The sequence below is a fragment of the Symphalangus syndactylus genome, chromosome 12 (genome assembly GCF_028878055.3).
Source record: "Symphalangus syndactylus isolate Jambi chromosome 12, NHGRI_mSymSyn1-v2.1_pri, whole genome shotgun sequence".
In the NCBI taxonomy this organism is placed as follows: domain Eukaryota; kingdom Metazoa; phylum Chordata; class Mammalia; order Primates; family Hylobatidae; genus Symphalangus; species Symphalangus syndactylus.
Window position 1 is genome coordinate 66,342,306 of NC_072441.2, and position 24,755 is coordinate 66,367,060.

Below are 24,755 nucleotides of genomic sequence, written 5' to 3' on the forward strand. Positions count from 1 at the left end.
AAGTGGTCACCATGTGGACCCTGGGCAAGACCCAGTGCTGTGCTGGCTTCAGGCCTGACCCAGGCCAGTCCCAGTATTAATGGCCACAGGGGTACTGTGTCACCCCTCCTGGCTCCAAGCAGCTCAACACAGAGAGAAAGAGACTCCATTTGTTTGGGAGAAAGTTAGGGAAGAGAACAAGAGTCTCTCCCTGGTAATCCAGAGAATTCTCCCAGATCTGACCCAAGACCACCAAGGCAGTAACCTCTACAAGTCTGCAGGAGCCACAATATTACTGGGCTTAGGGTGCCCCCTAATGCAGATACAGCTGCAGTGACCAAAGACTTAGATCACAACACCCAATTCCCCTCAAATACTTGGAAAGCCTTCCCAAGAAGGACAGGTACAAAGAAGCCCAGACTGTGAAGACTACAATAAACATCTAACCATTCAATGCACAGACACTAATGAACATCCACAAGCATCAAGACCATCGAAGAAAACATGACCTCACCAATATCTAATAAGATACCAGTGACCAATTCCAGAGAGACAGAAATATACAACCTTAGAGACAGAAAATTCAAAATAGCTATTTTTAGCCAGGCACAGTGGCTTAGGCCTGTAATTCCAGCAGTTTGGGAGGCCAAGGGACAGGTGGATCACTTGAGCTAAGGAGTTCAAAACCAGCCTGGGCAACATGGCAAAACCTCGTCTTTACAAAAAATACAAAAATTAGCTGGGTGCAATAGCATGTGCCTGTAGTCCCAGCTACTTGGGAGGCTGAGGCAGGAGGATCACTTCAGCCTAGGAGGTGGAGTTTGCAGTGAGCCAAGATTGTACCATTGCACTTCAACCTGAGCAATGACAGTGAAACCCTGTCTCAAAAAGAAAAACAAAAAAGCTATTTTGAGGAAACTCAAACAAATTCAAGAATACACAGAAGGAATTCAGAATCCTATCAGATAAATTTAACAGAGAGTGAAATAACTAAAAAAAAAATCAAACAAATTCTGGAGCTGAAAAATGCAACTGACATGCTGAAGAAATGCATCAGAGTCTCTTAACAGCAGAATTGATCAAGCAGGAGAAGAATTAGTGAGCTTGAAGACAGTCTATTTAAAAAGACACAGAGGAGACAAAAGAAAAAGAATAAAAAAGAATGAAACACACCTAAAAGATCTGGAAAATAGCCTCAAAACAGCAAATCTAAGAGTTACTGACCTTAAAGAGGAGGTAGAGATAGAGATAGGAGTATAAAGTTTATTCAAAGGAATAATAACAGGAAACTTCCCAAATCTAGAGTAAGATACCAATATTCAAGTACAAGAAGGTCATACAATACCAAACAGATTTAACACAAAGAAGAATACCTCAAGGCATTTAACAATCAAACCCTCAAAGATCAAAGATAAAGAAAGGATCCTAAAAGCAGCAAGAGAAAAGAAACAAATAGCATACAAAGATGCTCCAATATGTCTGGCAGCAGACTTCTGAGTGCAAACTTTACAGGTTAGGAGAGAGTGGTATGACATATTTATTTACTTACTTATTTTTCCCTTTTTTTTTTTTTTTTTGAGATGGGGATCTCAGTTGCCCAGGCTGGAGTTCACTGTTACAATTACAGCTCACTACTGCCTCGATGTCCTGGGCTCAGGTGATCTTCTTGTCTCAACCTCCAGCATAGCTGGAACCACAGGCACATGTCACCACATCCAGCTGATTTCTTATTTTTATTTTTGTAGAGACTGGGTCTCCCTAATGTTGCCCAGGTTGGTCTTGAACGTCTGGCCTCAAGCAATCCTCCCATCTTGACCTCCCAAAATGCTGGGATTATAGGCACGAGCCACTATGTCCAGCTGGTCTGACATATTTAAACTGCTAAATGAAAAACCTTTTTATCCTAGAATACTATACCCAGCAAAAATAAACTTCAAATAAGAAAGAAAAATAAAGATATCCCCAGAAAAAAACAAAAGCTGAAGGATTTCATCAGCAACAGACCTGCCTACAAGAAATGCAAGAGACTTCTTCAAATTGAAAGAAATGACATTAATGAGCAATAAGCAATCATCTGAAGGTACAAAACTCATTAGTAACAGTAAATACACAAAAAAGACAGAATATTATAACCCTGTAATTGTTGTGTGTAAACGACTCATATCTTCAACAGAAAGACTAAAAGATGAACCAATTTAAAAGAATACAACATTTCAAGACATAGACAGTACAATAAGATATAAATACAAACAACAAAAAGTTAAAAAGCAAGGGGACAGAGTGAAAATGTACAATTTTTATTACTTTTCTCTTTGCTGGTTTATGAGTTTGCTTGTTTATGCAGTGTTATCAGTTTAAAAATAATAGGTTATAAAATATTATTTGCAAGCCTCAATGTAACCCCAAATTAAAAAAATAATAACACACACATAAAAAATAAAAATAAATAAATTTAAAAATACCACTAGAGAAAATTACCTTCACTAAGAGGAAGACAGGAAGGAAAGAAAGAAGAGAAGATCACAAATGAACCAGAAAACAACTAACAAAGTGGCAGGAGTAAGTCCTTATTTATCAATAAAGGCATGGAATGTAAATGAGCTAAACTTTCTAATCAAAAGACATAGAGTGGCTTAATGAATTAAAAAAACAAAATCCATGATCTGTTACCTACAAGAAACAAACTTTACCTATAAAGATACACACAGGCTGAAAATAAGGGGATGGAAAAAGACATTCCATGCCAATAGAAAAATTAGCAGGAGTAGTGTATTAGTTCGTTTTCATGCTGCTGATGAAGACATACCTGAGACTGGGAAGATAAAGAGATTTAACCAGACTTACAGTTCCACGTGGCTGGGGAGGCCCCTCAAAATCATGGTGGGAGGTGAAAGGCACTTCTTACATGGTGGCGGCAAGAGAAAATGAGGAAGAAGCAAAAGCGGAAACCCCTGATAAACCCATCAGATCTCATGAGACTTATTCACTATCACAAGAATTGCATGGGAAAGACAAGCCCCCATGATTCAACGACCTCCCCCTGGGCCCCTCCCACAACCCACTGGAATTCTGGGAGATACAATTCAAGTTGAGATTTGGGTGGGGACACAGCCAAACCACATCATTCTGCTCCTTGCCTCTACAAACCTCATGTCCTCACATTTCAAAACCAATCATGCCTTCCCAATACTCCCCCAAAGTCTTATTTCAACATTAACCCAAAAGTCCAGCGTCCAAAATCTCATCTGAAACAAGGCAAGTCCCTTCTACCTATGAGCCTGTAAAATCAAAAGCAAGCTAGTTACTTCCTAGACACAATGAGGATACAAGTATTGGGTAAATACAGACGTTCAAAATGGGAGAAATTGGCCAAAACAAAGGGGTTACAGGGCCCTTGCAAGTCCGAAATCCAGTGGGGGAGTCAAATTTTAAAGCTCCAAAATGATCTCCCTTGATTCCAGGTCTCACACATCCAGGTCACACTGATGCAAAAGGTGGGTTCACATGGTCTTGGGCAGCTCTGTCCTTGTGGCTTTGCAGGGTAAAGCCTCCCTCCTGGCTGCTTTCACAGGCTGGTGTTGAGTGTCTGAGGCTTTTCCAGGAGCACAGTGCAAGCTGTTGGTGTATCTACCATTCTGGGGTCTGGAGGATGGTGGCCTTCTTCTCACAGCTCCACTAGGCGGTGCCCCAGTAGGGACTCTGTGTGGGGGCTCCGACCCCACCTTTCCCCTTCCACACTACCTCACGGAGGTTCTCCATGAGTGCCCTGCCCCTGCAGCAAACTATTGCCTGGGCATCCATCTTCTGAAATCTAGGCAGAGGTTCCCAAACCTCAATTCTTGGCTTCTGTGCACCTGCAGGCTCGATACCATGTGGAAGCTGCCAAGGTTTGGAGCTTCTACCCTCTGAAGCCACAGCCTGAGCTGTACATTGGCCCCTTTCAGCCATGGCTGGAGCAACTGGGACATGGGACACCAAGTCCCAAGGCTGCACACAGCATGGGGACCCTGGGTCCAGCCCACGAAACCACTTTTTCCTCCTAGGCCTCCAGGCCTGTGATGGGAGGGGCTGCCATAAAAGTGTCTGAAATGGCCTGGAAACATTTTCCCCATTGCTTGGGTATTAATGTTAGGCTCCTTGCTACTTATGCAAATTTCTGTAGCCAGTTTGAATTTCTCCACAGAAAATGGGTTTTTCTTTTCTTCTTTTTTTTTTTTCTTTTTTGAGACAGAGTCTCGTTCTGTCACCCAGGCTGGAGTGCAGTGACGTGATCTCAGCTCACTGCAAATGCCATCTCTTGGGTTCAAGCAATTCCCCTGCCTCAGCCTCCCAGGTAGCTAGGATTACAGGTACCCACCATCATGCCTGGCTAATTTTTGTATTTTTTTAGTAGAGATGGGGTTTCACCATGTTGGCCAGGTTGGTCTTGAACTCCTGACCTCAGGTGATCCACCCACCTTGGCCTCCCAAAGTGCTGGGATTACAGGCGTGAGCCACCACACCCGGCCTGGGTTTTTCTTTTCTATCGCATAGTCAGGGTGCAAATTTTCCAAACTTTTATGCTCTGCTTCCCTTATAAAACCGATTGCCTTTAACTACACCCAAATCACCTCTTTAATGCTTTGCTACTTAGAAATTTTTTCCACCAGATACCCTAAATCATCTCTCTTAAGTTCAAAGTTCTACAAATCTCTAAGGCAGGGGCAAAATGCCACCAGTCTCTTTGCTAAAACATAACAAGAGTCACCTTTGCTTCAGTTCTCAAGAAATTCCTCATCTCCATCTGTTACCACCTCAGCCTGGACCTTATTGTTCGTATCACTACCAGCATTGCTGTCAAAGCCATTCAACAAATCTCTAGGAGGTTCCAAACTTCCCACATTTTCCTGTCTTCTTCTGAGCGCTCCAAACTGTTCCAACCTCTGCCTGTTACCCAGTTCCAAAGTTGTTTTCATATTTTCAGGTATCTTTTCAGCAATGCCCTACTCTACTGGTACCAATTTACTGTATTATTGTCATGCTGCTGACAAAGACATACCTGAGACTGCGAAGAAGAAGAGGTTTAATTAGACTTATAGTTCCACGAGGCTGGGGAGGCTTCAGAATCACAGCAGGAGGTGAAAGGCACTTCTTTTTTTTTTTGAGACAGAGTCTCGCTCTGTCGCCCAGGCTGGAGTGCAGTGGCGCAATCTTGGCTCACTGCAAGCTCCGCCTCCCGGGTTCACGCCATTCTCCTGCCTCAGCCTCTCCGAGTAGCTGGGACTACAGGCGACTGCCACCACGCCTGGCTAATTTTTGTATTTTTAGTAGAGATGGGGTTTCACCGTGATCTCAATCTCCTGACCTCGTGATCCGCCCGCCTCGGCCTCCCAAAGTGCTGGGATTACAAGCATGAGCCACCGCGCCTGGCCGAAAGGCACTTCTTACATGGCAGCAGCAAGAGAAAATAAGGAAGAAGCAAAAGCGGAAACTCCTGATAAACCCATCAGATCTTGTGAGGCTTATTCACTATCACGAGACTAGTACAGGAAAGACCAGCCCCCATGACTCAATTACCTCCCCCTGGCTCCTTCCCGCAATACGTGGGAATTCTGGGAGATACAATTCAAGTTGATATTTGAGTGGGGACACAGCCAAACCATATCAAGTAGCTATATTTATATTGGTCAAAATAGACTTTAACTATAAAAAGAGTTAAAGATGGTCATTATATAATGATAAAGGGGTCAATGCAGCAAGAGGACATAACAATTGTAAATATATATGCACACAAAACTGAAGCACCCAGATACATAAAGCAAATATTATTAAAGAGAGAGATAGACTCCAATACAATAATAGCTGGAGACTTCAACCTCATTTTCAGCATTAGACAGATCATCCAAATAGAAAAATCAACAAAAAAAAATTGGACTTAACCTACACTACAGACCAAATAGACCTGACAGACATTTACTGAACATTTTACCTACTGGCTATAGAATACACATTTTTCTCCTCAGTGCATGAATCATTTTCAGGGATATACCATATTATAGCCACAAAACAAGTCTTAAAACATTCCAGAAAATTAAAATGATATCAAGTATCACCAGGAGGGTACAGCCTCCCTCCTGGCTGCTTTCATGGGCTGGTGTTGAGTGTCTATGGCTTTTCCAGGCGCACAATGCAAGCTATCGGTGGATCTACCATTCTGGGGTCTTGAGGACAGTGGCCCTCTTCTCACAGGTCCACTAGGCAGTGCTCCAGTGAGAACTCTATGTGGGGGTGCCCACCCCACATTTCCCTTCCACACTGCCCTAGCAAAGTTTCACCATGAGTGCCCTGCCCCGGCAGCAAACTTCTACCTGGACATCCAAGCATTTCCATACATCCTGTGAAATCTAGGCGGAGGTTCTCAAATCTCAATACTTGACTTCTGTGCACCTCTACAAAAAATACAAAAAATTAGGGAGGGATGTGGTGGCACATGCCTGTGGTCCCAGCTACATGGGGGGCTCACACACAAGAATCACTTGAACTGGGAAGCAGAGGTTGCAGTGAGCCAAGATCACACCACTGCACTCAAGCCTGGGCAACAGAGTGAGGCTCTGTCTCAAATATGAATAACAATAAGACAAAATAAATAAATAAAAAGATCATTCATCATGACCAAGTAGGGTTATACCAGGGATGCAAGGATGGTTCAACATACATACAAATCAATTAATGTGACACATCATACCAAAAGAATGAAGGAAAAAAAACATATAATCATTTCAAATGATGATGAAAAAGCATTTGATAAAATTCAATATCCCTGCATGATAATAATTCTCAAAAATCAGGGTATAGAAGGAACATACCTCAAAAGAATAAAAGTCACATGACAGACCCACAGCTGGTATCATACTGAATGAGGAAAAACTGAAAGCCTTTCCTCTAAGATCTGGAAAATGACAAAGATGCCCACTTTCATCACTGTTATTCAGTATAGTACTGGAACTCCTAGCTAGAGCAATCAGACAAGGGACAGAAATGAAAGGCCTACAAATTGGAAAAGAAGAATTCAAATTACCTTTGTTTACAGATAATAAGATCTCATATTTGGAAAAACCTAAAGATTCCACCAAAAAACTATCAGAACTGATAAACAAATTCATTAAAGTTGCAGGATACAAAATTGACATAAAAAAATCGATAGCATTTCTTTTTTTTTTTTTTTTTTTGAGATGGAGTCTTGCTCTGTCGCCCAGGCTGGAGTGCAGTGGCGTGATCTCGGCTCACTGCAAGCTCCACCTCCCGGATTCACATCATTCTCCTGTCTCAGCCTCCCGAGTAGCTGGGACTACAGGCGCCTGCCACCACACCCAGCTAATTTTTTTGTGTGTGTGTATTTTTAGTAGAGACAAGGTTTTACCATGTTATGTTAACCAGTATGGTCTCGATCTCCTGACCTCGTGATCTGCCCGCCTCGGCCTCCCAAAGTGCTGGGATTACAGGCGTGAGCCACTGTGCCCAGCCAAAAATCAATAGCATTTCTATATGCCAACAGCAAACAATCCAAAAAAATTAAGAAAGTTACACGATTTCTAATAGTTACAAATAAAATTAAACACCTAGCAATTAACCAAAGAAGTGAAAGATCCCTATAATGAAAACTATAAAACATAGATGTAAGAAATTGAAGAGAACGCAGCTGGGCGCGGTGGGTCACGCCTGTAATCCCAGCACTTTGGGAAACAAAGATGGGCGGATCACAAGGTCAGGAGATCGAGACCATGGTGAAACCCCGTCTCTACTAAAAATACAAAAAATGATCCGGGCACGGTGGCGGGTGCGTGTAGTCCCAGCTACTTGGGAGGCTGAGGCAGGAGAATGGCGTGAACCCAGGAGGTGGAGCCTGCAGTGAGCCGAGATCATGCCACCACACTCCAGCCTCAGCGATAGAGCGAGACTCTGTCTCAAAAAAAAAAAAAAAAAGAAAAGAAATTGAAGAGAACGCAAAAAATATGGAAAGATATTCCATAGTTTATGAACTGGAAGAATGACTATTGTGAAAAATATCCATATTAACCAAAGCAATCTACAGATTCAATGCAATCCCTATAAAAATAACAATGACATTCTTCACAGAAATAGAAAAAAAAATCCTAAAATTTATATGGAATCAGCCAGGTGTGGTGGCTCACGCCTGTAATCCCAGCACTTTGGGAGGCCGAGATGGGCAGATCACCTGAGGTCAGGAGTTCGAGACCAGCCTGGCCAACATGGTAAAACCCTGTCTCTACTAAAAATAATAATAAAAAAAAATTAGCCAGGCGTGGTGGCGGGCGCCTGTAATCCCAGCTACTTGGGAGGCTGAGGCAGGAGAATTCCTTGAACCTGGGAGGCGGAGGTTGCAGTGAGCCGAGATCACGCCATTGCACTCCAGCCTGGGCAAGAGAGGAAGACTCCGTCTCAAAAAAATAAATAAATAAATAAAAATTATATGGAATCACAAAAGACCCAAAATAACCAAAGCTATCCTAAGTAAAAATAACAAAACTGAAGGAATCACATTACCTGACTTCAAATTGTACTACAGCACTATAGTAACCAAAGGAGCACGGTAGTGGCATAAAAACACATCAGCCAATGGAACAGAATTGAGAACCCAGAAATAAATCCATACATCTACAGTGAACTCATTTTTGTTTTTTTTTTTTTTGAGACAGGGTCACACTCTGTCACCTAGGCTGGAGTAAAGTGGTGAGATCCTGGCTCACTGCAACCTCTGCCTCCCAGGTTCAAGTGATTCTCCCGCTTCCATCTCGCGAGTAGCTGGGATTACAGGTGCCCACCACCATGCCCGGATAATTCTTGTATTTTTAGTAGAGACAAGGTTTGGCCAGGCTGGTCTTGAACTCCTGACCTCAAATGATCCCCCCGCCTCAGCCTCCCAAAGTGCTGGGATTACAGGCATGAGCCACAGTGCCTGGCCAACAGTGAACTCAGTTTTGACAAAGATGCCAAGAACATATATTAGAGAAAGGACAATCTCTTCAATAAATGGTGCTGGAAAAACTGAATATCCACAAGCAGAAGAATGAGACTAGACCCTTATCTCTCACCATATGCAAAAATCAAATAAAAGTTAATTAAAGAACTAAATCTAGGACCCCAAACTATGAAATGACTAAAAGAAAACATTAGGGAAACTCTCCAGATATTGGTCTGGGCAAAGATTTCTTAAATAATACTCCACAAGCACAGGCAACCAAAGCAAAATGGACAAATGAGATCACATCAAGTTAAAAAGCTTCCATATAGCACAGGAAACAATCAACCATGTGAAAAGACAACTCAGAGAATGAGAGAAAGTCTCAAATTATCCATCTGACAAGGGATCAATAACCAGAATATATAAGGAGCTCGAACAACTCTATAGAAAAATCTAATAATCTGATTTTAAAATGGGCAAAAGATCTGAATAGACATTTCTCAAAGGAAGACATACAAATGGCAAACAGGTATACGAAAAGGTACTCATATCATTGATCACAGAAATGCAAATCAAAACCACAATGAGATATCATCTCACTCCAGTTAAAATGGCTTTTATGCAAAAGACAGACGATAACAAATGCTGGAGAGGATATGGAGAAAAGGGAACCCCCGTACACTGTTGGGGGAAATGTAAAGTAGTACAACCACTATGAAGAACAGCTTGGAGTTTCCTCAAATTAAGAAAAATAGAACTACCATGTGATCCAGCAACCCCACTGCTAGGTATATAACCAAAAGAAAGGAAATCAGGCCAGGTGTGATGGCTCATGCCCGAGGCCTGAGGTCAGGAATTCGATATCAGCCTGGGCAACATGGTGAAACCCTGTCTCTAATAAAATACAAAAATCAGCTGGGTGTGGCGGCAGGCACCTGTAATCCCAGCTACTCAGAAGGCTGAGGCAGGAGAATCGCTTGAACTCAAGAGGCAGAGGTTGCAGTGAGCCAAGATCGTGCCACTGCACTCCAGCCTGGGTGAGAGAATAGGACTCCGTTTCAAAAAAAAAAAAAAAAAAAAAAAACAGAATACTTCCATGATAGATTACTGCATTCACAGGTAACAAAACAGACAGTGAAGACAACATTTTGAGTAAGCAAGCCCTCTGATAACCCTTAAAAATCACACCAAGATAAGTCTATACTACTTACTCCTATGGCCTGATGATACTATACATTCTGTAAACACCATGTGAATACAAAATCAAGTAAAAAAGACTCCCACCTGTTGCCAAAGATAGTCTCCCAAAAACCACCAATAATGGGTACAGATTCCAAAGTTTCTATTCCTCTGACTTTATCAGAGGAGTTATTTCCATTTTCTCGGCTCCCATCACCATTTACAGTTTTTCGTAATTTTCTACAAAAAAAAAAAATTTCAGTAACTTCAGATTATTCAAGACCCTTTCTATTTCTGCCAAAAATATCCCTACAGAAAATTATACTGACAAATTACTACCTAAAATCGAGTATAGTTTAACTTCATATTCTGAGGATAAATTATGCAAGAGCTTTCTGATTTGAGGGCAAAACTAGATTCCAAACCAAAGTCCTATGCTACAATGTTGTTCAGTCATTAAAGAAATAGAACCACTATTCAGAATCTACTAAAAAAAAATATGTCCACTTGTATGACCAAGAGTCTGTTCAGGCACATTCAATACCACTAGCAGAAGGAGAAATTTCTTTAAATATGGACGTTAGGAATCTACCTCTTATGGCACATTTTATAAGGGTAACATAGAATAGTAGCAACTGATCACTTTTTATTGATATCCTAGACAATTAAAAGATATATACTATAGATATCAATAAGACATAGCATAGCATTTTATGTCCTTAGAAAACATTCCATCAATTTAACTGAATTTACAAGAAATCTTTTTCAAAAAGTTTATAAAATAACATTCAAAAATAAGAATATGTTGAAATTCATTGCACCTAATGGAAAATTCTTATTTAGTAATTGTTTACACAGGCAAAAATCTACAGATATTCTGAGGGAAGATAACATAACTTTTAGAAAATAACACTGCATAGAGCTAAGAACATTTCAACAGTTCCAAAACTCACATATACCATATAATCGATTAAAATATAACATGAATTCAATATGTAATGAAAAGCCAAATAAATACTTATTAAAAGTTTAGATGGCTGGGCGCAGTGGCTCACGCCTGTAATCTCAGCCCTTTGGGAGGCTGAGGCGGGTGGATCGCCTGAGGTCAGGAGTTCTAGATCAGCCTGATCAACATGGTGAAACCCCGTCTCTACTAAATTCAAAAAAAAAAATTAGCCGGGCGTGGTGGTATACGCTTGTAATCCCAGCTACTTAGGAGACTGCGGCGGGAGAATCGCTTGAACTCGGGAGGTGAAGGTTGCAGTGAGCCAAGACTGCGTCATTGCACTCCAGCCTGGGCAACAAGAGCGAAACTCTGTCTCAAAAAGAAAAAAAAAAAAAGTTTAGACCACTTAGAAATCAATTCTTATTACACATCTTTGAAAAAAGGTAAAATTTTGGTAGCACTAACCAAATGTACCAAGATCCTTGTTTACAGTGAATTTTCACCAAATTTTGATTAAGACTGAATTTCAAAGAGAATGTTTTCTTCAAAGCCAATATATGATAAATTTTATAAAGAATAATATAGTATAGAAATTTTCCTTTTAAACAACTGTACTGAATGACAAAAATCCCAAACTGGAACTGAAAGTTTATAACGAGGTTTCTCAGCATCAAGGAGAAAAGTGCAAAGTAATGCATTCATTTTCTAAGCCAAAAAATAATGAAAAACACAAAAGAGGGAGATTTTAAATTAATCAAAGATTGTATAAATCTCTACAACACCTCTCCCAGAAAATATACAACTACAGTGTAATTTCTCATCTTACCTTCTTCTTCGATTTCCATTGTTTCCTGATGGTCTTGTTATCTGAGTAGACACAATTTGACAGTGGACAGTTCCCATGAGTAGCATAAGGCACAAGGGTCCAAGTACTTCACTTATGTTCACAATAGGCATCATCAAATATAAGACAATTGCTATAACTGAAAAGAGGTTTTAAGATGTAAAACATTAGCGCTCATCTTTAAAATTAATTCTAAAAACTATACCAACTGTTCCTATAAAAATCCATCATTTAAAAAAGTACACAAATAAACAGTTTCCTACAATACCCATCCAGCTGCACATTAGCCGAGTGAAAAACTGAAGCCCTAGATCCCTCGGCAAGTGAAGAATACTCTGTTAAAAGGATTTACCTTTCTAGGAGCATGATAATTTAGGTATTTTGAAAGGGTTTCCACCACAAAAACAACTAGATGCTGTATACAACACACATTTTGAAGTGCTGTGTTGCTCAAAGGAAGAGTATTTTCCAAGGCTACACAGAAAGCAAACAGCAAAGATGGGGACTGAACCCAGGTAGTCAGGCTCCAGAGTCCTCACTCTTAACTACTATGCTGTGTTGCCTTTTCATTTCATATATAATGAAAAAGAAATATACATATATGTGTATATATATATGAAATGCAAATCAAAGCATATATATAAAATGTTTAAAGAAGTAAATGAAATAGAAAAATATCAAAAAGTATCTCCATATTTTAACATATTTCAGATTTTCACATAAATAGTAATTCTTGTGCTATACAAACTATTCCTGTGCGGAGAAAAAGAAAGTTACCTATTCCATGCCCTAATAAAATCCCAGTACTCAAACACAATAATGAAAGTACCCAGACAATAAACTACAGATCTTGTTGACTTGAGAATGTAAATATAAATTTGCCACTAAAAAGTAAGCACCATGAAGACAAGGAGTTTTGTCTGGTTTGTTCACTGCTATATCTAAAACTAGTACCTGGAGCACAGAATAGACACTCAACATTTGTTGGAAACCAGTACTTGGAGCACAGAATAGACACTCAATATTTGTTGGATAAATGATTGAAATACTATCAAAGTGAATTTGACATTTAAAAGTGGAAAATGTATCTCAGCAACTAGAAGAAAATTTGGCACAGACACAGTAGGCTTAAGTATTTGTTGACTCAACTGAATTAATGTAATAATTTCATACAATGTAATTTTGATCACATCTATACAATACAAATCATCTCAACTGACAGTTATGTAATAAAGAATTTGGTTGGCGGCTGGACATGGTGGCTCACACCTGTAATCCCAGCACTTTTTGAGGCCTGGTGGGTAGATCACTTGAGCCCAGAAATTCAAGACTAGCCTGGGCAATACGACAAAACCCCATCTCTACAAAACTCCAAAAAAATTAGCCGAACATGGTGGCACGCACTTGCAGTCCCACTCCCAGCCTACTCTAGAGGCTGAGGTGGGAGGATCACTTGAGCCCAGGAAGTCGAGGCTGTAGTGAGCCAAGATCGCACCACTGCACTCCAGACTGGGCAACAGAGTGAGACCTGGCCTCAAAAAAAAAATAAAATTTGGTTGGTGAAGCAAAAATGGACAAATGGGGTCACATCAAGTTAAACCAAGATCACAACACTGCACTCCAGCCTGGGCGACAGAGCAAGACTCTGTCTCAGGGATGGAGGGGCGGGGGGCTGGGCCGGGGGAAGCTTCTACATAGCAAAGGAAACAATCAAGAGAAGAGACAACTCACAGAATAAGAGAAAGTCTTTGCAAATTATCCATCTGACAAGGGATTAATAACCAGAAGATAAAAGGAGCTCAAACAACTCTATGGGAAATAACCTAATAATCTGATTTTAAAATGGGCAAAAGATCTGAATAGACATTTCTCAAAAGAAGACATACAAATGGCAAACAGGCATGTGAAAATGTGCTCATATCATTGATCACAGAAATGCAAATCAAAACCACAATGAGATATCATCTCACTCCAGTTAAAATGGCTTTTATCCAAAAGATTGGCAATAATAAATGCTGGAGAGGATATTGAGAAAAGGGAACCCCCGTACACTGTTGGTGGGAATGTAAAGTAGTACAACCACTATGAAGAACAGCTTGGAGTTTCCTCAAATAAAGAAAAATAGAACTACCATATGATCCAGCAATCTCACTGCTGGATATATGCCCAAAAGAAAGGAAAATGGTGGTTGGGTACTGTGGCTTATGCCTGTAATCCCAGCACTTTGCGAGGCCAAAGTGGGCAGATCACTTGAGGTGAGAAGTTCAAGATCAGCCTGGGCAACATGGTGAAACCCTGTCTCTACTAAAAATATAAAAATTTGCCAGGCATGGTGGCAGGAACCTGTAGTCCCAGCTACTCGGGAGGCTGCGGCAGGAGAATCACTTGAACCCAGGAGGCAGAGGGTTGCAGTGAGCTGAGATTATGCCACTGCACTGCAGTCCCTGGGTGACAGAATGAGACTCTGTCTCAAAACAAACAAACAAACAAAAAAGAACAAAAGAAAGAAAGGAAATCAGTACATCAGAGTCACTCCCACATTTGTTGTAGCACTGTCACGACAGCCAAGATTTGGAAGCAACCTAAGTGTCCATCAGCAGATGAACGGATAAAGAAAATGTGGTACACATACACAATGAAGTACTATTCAGCCATAAAAAGGAATAAGATTCTGTCATTTCCAACAACACGGATGGAACTAGAGGACATTATGTTAAGTGATATAAACCAGGCACAGAAAGACAAACTTCACATGTTCTCATTTATTTGTGGGAGCTAAAAATTAAAATGACTGAACTCAAGGAGACAGAGAGTAGAAGGCTCTGAGGCTGAGAAGGGTAGTGGGGGTGGAGTAGGGGATGTGGGGATGGTTCATGGGACAGAATGAAAAGTACCTAGTATTTGATAGTACAACAAGGTGACCTATAGTCAATAATTTAGTTGTACATTTAAAATTAACTAAAAGAGTATAAGTGGATTGTTTGTAACACAAAGGATAAATGCTTGAGAAGATGAATACCCTACTTGCCATGATGTATTATGCATTGCATGCCTGTATCAAAGTATCTCATCTACCTTATAAATATATATACCTACTATATACCCACAAAAATTAAAAAGTTAAAAAAAAAAGAATTTGGTTGGCATTTGATCCCAGTTCCTGGGAGGTGACCTCTAAGCCCTTGAATTTCCTAAGTGACAGAAGTACCTTTGCTATTCATTGTCGGCCCCTTGTGACAGGCCTGATAGTTTATGCTAACCAGGTACCTAAGGACGGCTGCTGGCCACCCCAAAAAGACCAACTATGTGATTAAAGGCTTGGGTCTTTGAGCCATAGTAGGAGACCTCTGAGGAGTGAAGGGTGATGGAGACTGCATTCAACCACATGTCAATGATTCCATCAATCAGGCCTAAATAATAAAGTCTCAATAAAAACTCTACATACCAAAGCTTCAGGGAGCTTCCCTGGGTGGCAATATTTTGCATATTGCTACCTGAGGACAATGGAAGCATCCTGTTTGGAACCATCCCAAACACTCCTATACCTCTCCTCTCATTTATATTCTGTTGCTATAATGAAACTATAATTGTAAGTTTAGCACTTTCTGAAGTTCTGAGAGTCATTCCATCCAATCAACCCAAAACTATAGCAACCTGGTCAGAAGTGAGAGTGATCCTGGGGACCCCCAAACTGGAGGCTGATATCTGAAGGGAGAGCAGTCTTGTAGAGGATTGTGCCCTAAACCTGTGAAGTCTGGCCCAACTCCAGGTAACAGTAAAATAAAAAGCATTGTATTTAAAAAAACACATACATACATTTCTTCTTGATTTGTAATTCATCTCAAATGCCCATATTTTCTAAACTATTAAGAATAAAAATATTTCCTTAACATGCTAAAGAATATATAAGTAAAATCAATACATATTATATGTTAGTGAAGATATTCTGAATCAGGAACAAAACAAGGATGACCACTCACTGTTATCATTTAACAATACTCTGAAATGTTGACTGATTCGGTGAAAGTAAATGAAATGTATGTGAAAGGAGAAAACCAAATTGTCATTATTTGCCAACCATATGGTTGTATCATTATAAAATCTAATACAAGCACTGAAAAACTATTAGAATTGATGACAAAGAGTTTAATAAAGCGGCTGGTTATAACAATTTTAATTATAAATCAATAGCTTTCAAATGTGACAGCAAAAACCACTTAAAATTTGTAAACATAGACTTAAAAAGTCATGTATTTTCAGCAGCAGCAAGAAAGACAAAATATTTTAATTTCAGGTGGAAATCTCTAAATATCTCTCAGAAGATGAATGTATAAACTAAACATGGTATCTACATACAATGGAATACAATTCAGCCTTAAAAAGGAAGAATTCTGAAACATTCTACATGGGCGACCTTGAGGATATTATGCTAAGTGAAATAAGCCAGTTGCAAAAGGACAACTATTATATAATTCTGCTTATATGATGTTCCCAGAGTAGTCAAAATCATAGAGACGAGGTAGAATGGTGGTTGCCAGGGACTATGGGTAGGGGAAATAAGGAGTTTAATGGGTATGGAGTTTCAGTTTGAGAAGATGAAAAAATTTCTGGAAATAAACGGTGTGTGATGGTTGTATTCCAGTATCAGTATACTTAATGCCACTAAACTCTACACTGAGAAATGGTTAAGATGGTGAATTTCATGTTGTGTATATGTTACCACAATAAAAAAAAATTGAATTTAACAATATCTAAGCAGGCCTTATAAGAAAAAAATCCAGGGCTGGGTGTGGTGGCTCACATGTGTAACTCCAACACTTTGGGAGGTTGAGGCAGGAAGATCATTTGATCACTTGATGCCAGGAGTTCAAAGACCAGCCTGGGCAATATAGCGAGAGCCCATCTCTAAAAAATAAAAAATACCAGCTGAGCATGGTGGCACACACCTATAGTCCCAGCTACTCAACAGGCTGAGGCAGCAGGATTGCCTGGGCTCAAGGCTGTAGTGAAATACCATCACGCCATCGCACTCCAGCCTGGGAGTAAGAGTGAGACCCTGTCTCTATTTAAAAAGAAAAAAAAAAAGAAAGAAAAAATCCTGCAAAGCTTTACTGAGGGATAAACAGAAGTCCTGATTAAGACCAGCGGCTGTGGCTCACACTTGTAATCCCAGCACCTTGGAAGGCCGAGGCGGAAGGATCACCTAAGGTCAGGAGTTCGAGACCAGCCTGGCCAACGTGGCAAAACCCCATCTCTACTAAAAATACAAAAAAATTAGCCAGGCATGGTGGCGCGCACCTGTAGTCTCAGCTACTCAGGAGGCTGAGGCATGAGAATCACTTGAACCTGGGTGGCAGAGGTTGCAGTGAGCCGAGGTCAAGCCACTGCACTCCAGCCTGGGCAACAGAGCGAGACTCCGTCTCAATCAAAAAAAAGGAAGTCCTGATTAAAAGGAGAGCAATATCATATTTCTGTATAGCAAAGAGAATATTGTAAAGAAGTCAAATTTTCTGTCCATCCTCCAAAAATATATGTATACATCTATATTTGTGTATGTGCGCTGCAGAAAGGGGATAATCAGAGAATTCCAATCCAAATTCCTATATTGTTGGTTCTGGGGGGTCTTTTGGTTTTAATCACGATAAAATAATGCCAACCTATTTTGGAAAGGATAAACAAGAAAGCATGAGAGAAAATGTGGGAAAGCAGAATAATGAAGAAATACTTGGCCAGGGGTGGTGGCTCAGGCCTATAATCCCAGCACTTTGGGAGGCCGAGGCAGGTGTATCACGAGGTCAAGAGTTCGAGACCAGCATGGTCAACATGGGGAAACCCCATCTCTACTAAAAATACTAAAATTTGTTGGGCATAGTGGCATACTCCTGTAATCCCAGCTACTTGGGAGGCTGAGGCAGGAGAATTGCTTGAGCCCAGGAGGCAGAGGTTGCAGTGAGCCGAGATCACACCATTGCACTCCAGCCTGGGCAACAGAGTGAGACTCCATCTCAAAAGAAAAAACATTTTTTTCCTGCTCAATGTTAATCTATATTAAACAGCTGTAGTAATGAAAGCAGTGTGGCATAGATATGAGAATAACCAGAAATTAATGGTACAGAGTATGTAGTCCAGAAACATACTGTGGCAAATATGAAAATTTAATATATGGCATAGGTATGAGAATAACCAAAACTGATGGTACAGAATATGCAGTCCAGAAACAGACCATGGCATATATGGAAATTTTCTCTCGATATGATGCAGTATCTATCAACAAGGAAGGAATAAATAATTTAATAATAAATGTGTGGAAAAAATACTTAATTTCACCCTTACAAGTGACCAAGGAAATGCATATTCAACAAGCAAAATATTTTTTGCATGTCAAATTAGGTAACAATCTTTTATTGAGGGGGCAGGCAGAGATGCAGTCAGGGTCTTACTCTGTCAGCCAGGCTAGAGTACAGTGATGAATCATAGCTCACTGTAACCTCGAACTCCTGGGCTCAAGTGATCCTCCCACCTCAGCCTCATAGGTAGCCGGAACTACAGGCTTGCACCATGCCTGGCTAATTTTTTTTTTTTTTTTTTTTTTTTAAGAAATGGGATCTCGCTATGTTTCCCAGGCTGGTCTCAAACTCCTGGCCTCAAGTCTTCCCACCTCAGCTTCCCAAAGTGCTGGAATTACAGGCTTGAGCTACTGCCCCCCACCTAGATAACAATTTTTAAAATTATAATAATGCTGGTAAGACCATGGTAAAACAGGTACTCTCATCTATTGCTTTCCAAAAGGACTGTGCCACCAGCAATTTCATTATATGTACTAAAAGCCTTAAATGTCCACATTCTTTGATCTGTTAATTCTATTTCAAAGAACAAATCCCAAAGAAATAATATAAAATAAGGAAAACTTTGTTCCTGGTGGCATTATTAATAGAAAAAACATAGAAACCACCTAAATGCCCACAATATGGGAAGATGCTATAAAGTATGTCCCCAACAAAATTCATATTGAAATCCTAATCCTTAATGTGATCATATCAGGAGATGCGGCCTTTGGTAGCTGATTAGGTCATGAGGGCAGAGCTCTCATGAATGAGATTAGTAACCTTATTAACGAGACTCCAGAGAGCTCCTGTGCCCCTTCAGCAACATGAAGACCCAGAGAGAAGCAGACCCTCACTAGACACTGAATCTGCTAGTGCTCTGATCTGAACTTCTCAGAACTGTGAGAAATAACTTTTTGTTATTCATAAGGCACCTAGGCCATGATATTTTTGTTGTGCCAGCCCAAGTGGCATAAGACAGAAATTGGTACTGAGAATGGGGGTCCTACTATAACAAATACCTAAAAATGTGGAAGCAGCTTTATAAGTAGGTAATGGGTAGAGACTAGAAGAATACTGAGGTACATAGTAGAAAAAGCCTAGCTTGCCTTAAACAGTTTTAAAAGAGATTCTGGTGAGGAATCAGAAAGAAAAGAGGAGGCCGGGTGTAGTGGTTCACACCTGTAATCCCAGCACTTTGGGAGGCCAAGTCGGGTGGATCATCTGAGGTCAGGAGTTTGAGACCAGCCTGGTCAACATGGTGAAACCCTATCTCTACTGAAAATACAAAAATTAGTCAGACATGGTGGCAGGTGCCTGTAATCCCCACGACTCGGGAGGCTGAGGCAGGAGAATCACTTGAACTCGGGAGGTGGAGGTTGCAGTGAGCCAATATCATGCCACTGCACTCCAGCCTGGGCAATAGAGAAAGACTCTGTCTTGAAAAACAAAATAAAACAAACAAAAACAAAGAAAGAAAAGAGGGGAGCTAGAGAAAAAGCTTCAATCTTCTTAAAGAATACCTAAGTAACTATGAACAGAATATTGGTAAAATATGAGGTAAAGTCCATTCTGATGAGGTCTCAGATAAAAATGAGAAATAATATGTTACTAGAAACTGAAGGAAAAACAATCCTTGTTACAGAGTGGTAAAGAACTTGTTGAACTGTATTTGTGGTCTAGGATTCTGTGGAAAGTGAAACCTGCAAGTGATGAAATTGCATATTTAGCTGGAGCTATTTCTAAGCAAAGTGTTAAAGGTGCAGCTTGGCTCTTCCTATGTGCTTATAGTAAAATGTGAGAAGAGAGAAATGACTTAAAAGACAGAATTGTTAAGCAAAAAGGAAGCATAACTTAAAGATTTGAAAAGTTCTCAGCCTATCCACATTGTAAAAAGTGAGAAAGCATGTTAGAGAGGTCCCCAGTCACATATAACCAGTTGGTTATAGTTTGGGGATAAGTGCCCTTATAGAAGTGGCCTTATAAACTGACTCCTAAGAGCTCCCTTGCCCCTTCCACCATGTAAGGACACAGCAAGATGACTGACACCTGTGAATCAGAAAGCAGGCCCTCACCAGATACCACATCTTCTGGCACCTTGATCCTGGACTTCACAGCCTCCAAAACTGTCAGAAATAAATTTGTGTTGCTGATAAGCCACCCAGTCTATGGTATTTTTCTTATAGCAGCCTGAACAGACTCACACAGAAAGGTTATGTAAATTACAGTACTCTTACATAATGGACTATTAAAAGCTATATAGGCCAGGTGTGGTGGCTCACACCTGTAATCCCAGAACTCTGGGAGGCTAAAGCAGAAGGATCACCTGGGGTCAGGAGTTCAAGACCAGCCTAGCCAACATAGTGAAACCCTGTCTCTACTAAAAATACAAAAATTAGCCAGGCATGGTAGTGTGTCTCTGTAGTCCCAGTTACCTGGGAGGCTGAGGCAAGAGAATCACTTGAACCTGGGAGGCAGTGGTTGCAATGAGCCAAGACCACCACCACTATACTCTAGCCTGGACAACAGAATGAGACTCTGTCTCAAAAAAAAGGCAGCTATATAAAGATATTTATGATAAATCCATATGATAGACTCTACATATGACTCTACATATGACAGACTGTACAGACATTAAAATGATAGTTTTAAATGATGGTATGCCCATATGATGAATTATCATGCAGCCATTAAAATGACCGTTATGAAGACTTAATTTAAATCAAATAAAATTTAAAATTCAGTCTCTTACTGACACTAACTACATTTTGAATACTCAATAGCCACATATGGCTAAGTAGCTACTATAATGGGCAGCACAGATGCGGAATATTTCCATTACAGATATTCTAATAGGTGACACTTGCACAACTTTAAAAAAATTAAACCTATAGATTTGTAAATTTATACATATATTTTTCACTCTATAACTTAAAAAATTTTTTAACTGACACAAATAAAAGAAAAGAACCCATAATTCTTTCACCTTAACCCAACTTTCTCCTACTCTTTGTTCTAATCATGTCTTTTTGCACAGGTGTAACCATAGTATATACTGCCTACTTCTTTGGTAGACAATGGGGATACAGTCGTAAAGAGAATATATTGGGTCCCTGCACACAGAAAACATCAGGTAGTGATGTGTAACCCAGAAATTAAAATTGATTCTTGTGATAGTGACTAGAGGGTATTAGGACTACTTAGAAATACAGAGAGGAGGCCAGGCGCGGTGGCTCACGCCTGTAATCCCAGCACTTTGGAAGGCTGAGGCGGGCAGATCATGAGGTCAGGAGATCGAGACCATCCTGGCTAACATGGTGAAACCCTGTCTCTACTAAAAATACAAAAAATTAGCTGGGTGTGGTGGCGGGCACCTGTAGTCCCAGCTACTCGGGAGGCTGAGGCAGGGGAATGGCGTGAACCCGGGAGGCGGAGCTTGCAGTGAGCCGAGATTGCGCCACTGCACTCCAGCCTGGGCAACAGAGTGAGACTCCGCTTCAAAAAAAAAAAAAAAAAAAAAAAGATATATAGATAGGAATGGCCTCTTTATGAAAGTTACATCCCAGTTGAGATTTAAAGGTGAGAAAAAAGCCAGCCATTTAAAAGCCTTAAGAATGCTTCAAACGGCCGGGCACAGTGGCTCACACCTGTAATCCCAGCACTTTGGGAGGCTGAGGCGGGTGGATCACCGGAGGTCAGGAGTTCGAGACCAGCCTAGCCAACATGGTGAAACCCCATCTCTACTAAAAATACAAAAAATTAGCTGGACGTGGTGGCGCACACCTGTATCCCAGCTACTTGGGAGGCTGAGGCACGAGAATCACTTAAGCCTAGGAGGCAGAGGTTGCAGTGAGCTGAGATCGCATCACTGCACTCCAGCCTGGGAAAAAAGAACCAAACTCCAAATGCTTCAAACAAAACAAAACAGCCCTGTGTGAAGAACAAAAAAAAGGGCATTATGCCTACAGCCAGCACAAGCAGAGTGGTAAGAAATAGTAGGAGACGATGTCTGAGAGGAGAGCAGGGACCAGGTCCTGTAGGGCATTATAGGCCATGGTAAGAACTTTGGGTTTTTATTCTAAGGTCAACAGAAGTCACTACAGGGTTTTAAGAAGGAAAATGACATTATATGGCTTCTGTTTTTAAAAGATTTTGCTAATTGCTATGTAAAGAATGATTGGTAGAAAGAAGGCTCAGAGTAGATGTTATTCTAGTGGTCTAAGCAAAGAAATGCTGGTGCTGTGGACAATGATCATGGCAGTAGAGACTGGGATAAACAGAGTGAAAGATTTGGAGGAAGAACTCACAGACTTGGTGACATATTACGTGTGAGAGTTGGTGGTAGGGTAGAGTAGGAAGATTTAATTTTTCACCTGAATACTGGGTGAGTGATAGTATCATTTAATGAATTGGAGACATAAAGAGGAACAGGTTTACACACACATGCACATGTGTGCAGTGCACACACACACAAGAGTTCCATTTTTTATATAATTAACTTCAAGATACCAATTAAATCTCCATATGGAAATGTCAAAGCAGGCAATTAGATTTCAGCAGAGAGATCTGGCCTGAAGATATAGATTTGGGAATCACCTCTATATCAATTGTATTTAAAGCAATAGGCCTTAATGAGACTACTTAGAGAACAGAACCTAGGGTGCAAACTTTAGGTAATCCAATATTCAGGCTAAACGTGGTGGCTCACACCTGTAATCCCAACACTTTCAAGCCTAAGAATTCAAGACCAGCCTGGGCAGCATGACAACATCTTGTCTCTACAAAAAAATACAAAAATTAGCCAGGCACAGTGGCATACACCTGTAGTGCCAGCTACTTGGGTGGCTGAGGTGGAAGGATTGCTTGAGTCTGGGAGGTCAAGGCTGCAGTGAGCTGTGATCATGCCACTGCACTCCACCCTGGGTGACAGAGAGAGACCCCGTCTCAAAAACAAAAACAAAAAACACACATACCCAATTTCAAAGGCTCAAAGGTCAAACACAAGAAAAGACTGAGAAGGCCTGGCCAGTGAGACAGGTAGAAACAAAGTCAAGTGAGGAGAAAGAGTTACACAAGTATGTTTGCTCTCTTGTAGCAGATAATTTTAATAATGAACCCCGAATGGCATATGTCTCTTCATTCCTGTGTACTTTAAACTGTCAAATGAAAGGGTAAATGTAAAAACAGTAGGTCTTCATTATTTAATAGCAAAAGCAGTAAAAAGAAACTGTCATTGCTTATTCCAATTCCTCCAATTACCTTGCATGAAATAAAGTAGTAACAGCCAAACAAAGATTCTTAAAGAGGTAACCTGAATCCACCAATTGCTGAACAATGGAAAAAACACAACTCGAACAAGCCCCTTCCGAGTCAGAGATGTCCATGGAATTTCAGGTTTTGCTTTGGCAAATGTTGACCCTTTAAACATACAATAAAACAAAACATCAAACATTTATATACACTGTATTGAAGGCCACCTGTAGCACCACATTAAAAACAGGTGAGTGCAAAAATCAGCACACAACCTGTTCAGTTAAAAAAAAAACCCTCTTAGATGTTTGTTAAATGTAATCACTTCTTGCCTCAATCACTAGGACAGAAGCTCAAAATAAGTCAGGCTTACTTGAATGTTAAACAACATATTTATCTTAATTACACAACAGCAAGTCTCTACGTTCATCCCTCTTTTACATGTATGCATGTAATTTATAGAGCCACACAGTACTAAGGCAGAGGTGGAAAAAGTGCTAAAGCCTGAATGATAAAAGTGTTACGTTTAGAAATTAAAGTATACCATCACATAGAGAAGATATTGAAAATTAAGCATCCCTGTGAAATAATAATGTACATAAAAAACAATTTTAAGACTAACCTCTGATTAAGTCAACGTCAATCAAGTCTGGCTTTATGTGGCCCATCTTTTTCGGTTTGTTTTTCAAACCCTAGGATAAAACAAAACAAAAACAAAACCAGAAATAAAGAAAAGCCCTTTTATTTATTTATTTATTTTTTTGAGACGCAGTTTCGCTCTTGTAGCCCAGGCTGGAGTGCAATAGTGCGATCTTGGCTCACTGCAACCTCTGCCTCCCGGGTTCAAGTGATTCTCCTGCCTCAGCCTTGTAAGTAGCTGGAATTGCAGGTGCCCACCATTAAGCCCAGCTAATTTTTTGTATTTTTAGTAGAGATGGGGTTTCACCATGTTGGCCAGGCTGGTCTCAAACTCCTGACCTCAGGTGATCTACCCGCCTTGGCCTCCCAAAAGTCTGGGATTATAGGTGTGAGCCTCTGCGCCCAGCCAGAAAAGCCCTTTTAAATACAAAAAATAAACTTACATTTCTTTTTCTCTATATCTGATTCCCTTTTACTGGGGACACATTAATCCTAAAGCTTCTTAAAGGAACTTGCCATTAATACATATTTTGTTTTAGTTTTTAATCCTCTCCACTAATGCATCAATATCACTTTTTAAAATATTCAAACAGTGCCAACAGATCAATATGTGAAAAACATAGAGTCCCCTGA

At 40.3% G+C, this 24,755-nt stretch overlaps 1 protein-coding gene across 20 annotated transcripts in view; it reads right to left on the reverse strand.

Moving 5' to 3' along the window:
* Positions 1 to 24,755, reverse strand: part of PHTF1 (putative homeodomain transcription factor 1) — a 63,240-nt gene that overhangs the window by 17,544 nt on the left and 20,941 nt on the right. For 17 of the 20 annotated variants that reach the window (XR_010117502.1, XR_010117503.1, XM_063625777.1 and 14 more), the window contains 4 exons: positions 24,106 to 24,175; positions 23,493 to 23,651; positions 11,893 to 12,049; positions 10,226 to 10,360 (listed from right to left, as the gene is read on the reverse strand). Coding sequence is in view for 18 of the 20 variants with exons in the window: in XM_063625777.1 (XP_063481847.1) it covers positions 10,226 to 10,360; positions 11,893 to 12,049; positions 23,493 to 23,651; positions 24,106 to 24,175 (521 nt within the window). In the remaining 2 variants the exon portion in view is untranslated. The remainder of the gene's footprint in view (positions 1 to 10,225; positions 10,361 to 11,892; positions 12,050 to 23,492; positions 23,652 to 24,105; positions 24,176 to 24,755) is intronic. The other 3 variants (XM_063625782.1, XM_063625779.1, XM_063625786.1) reach the window with 1 other exon arrangement.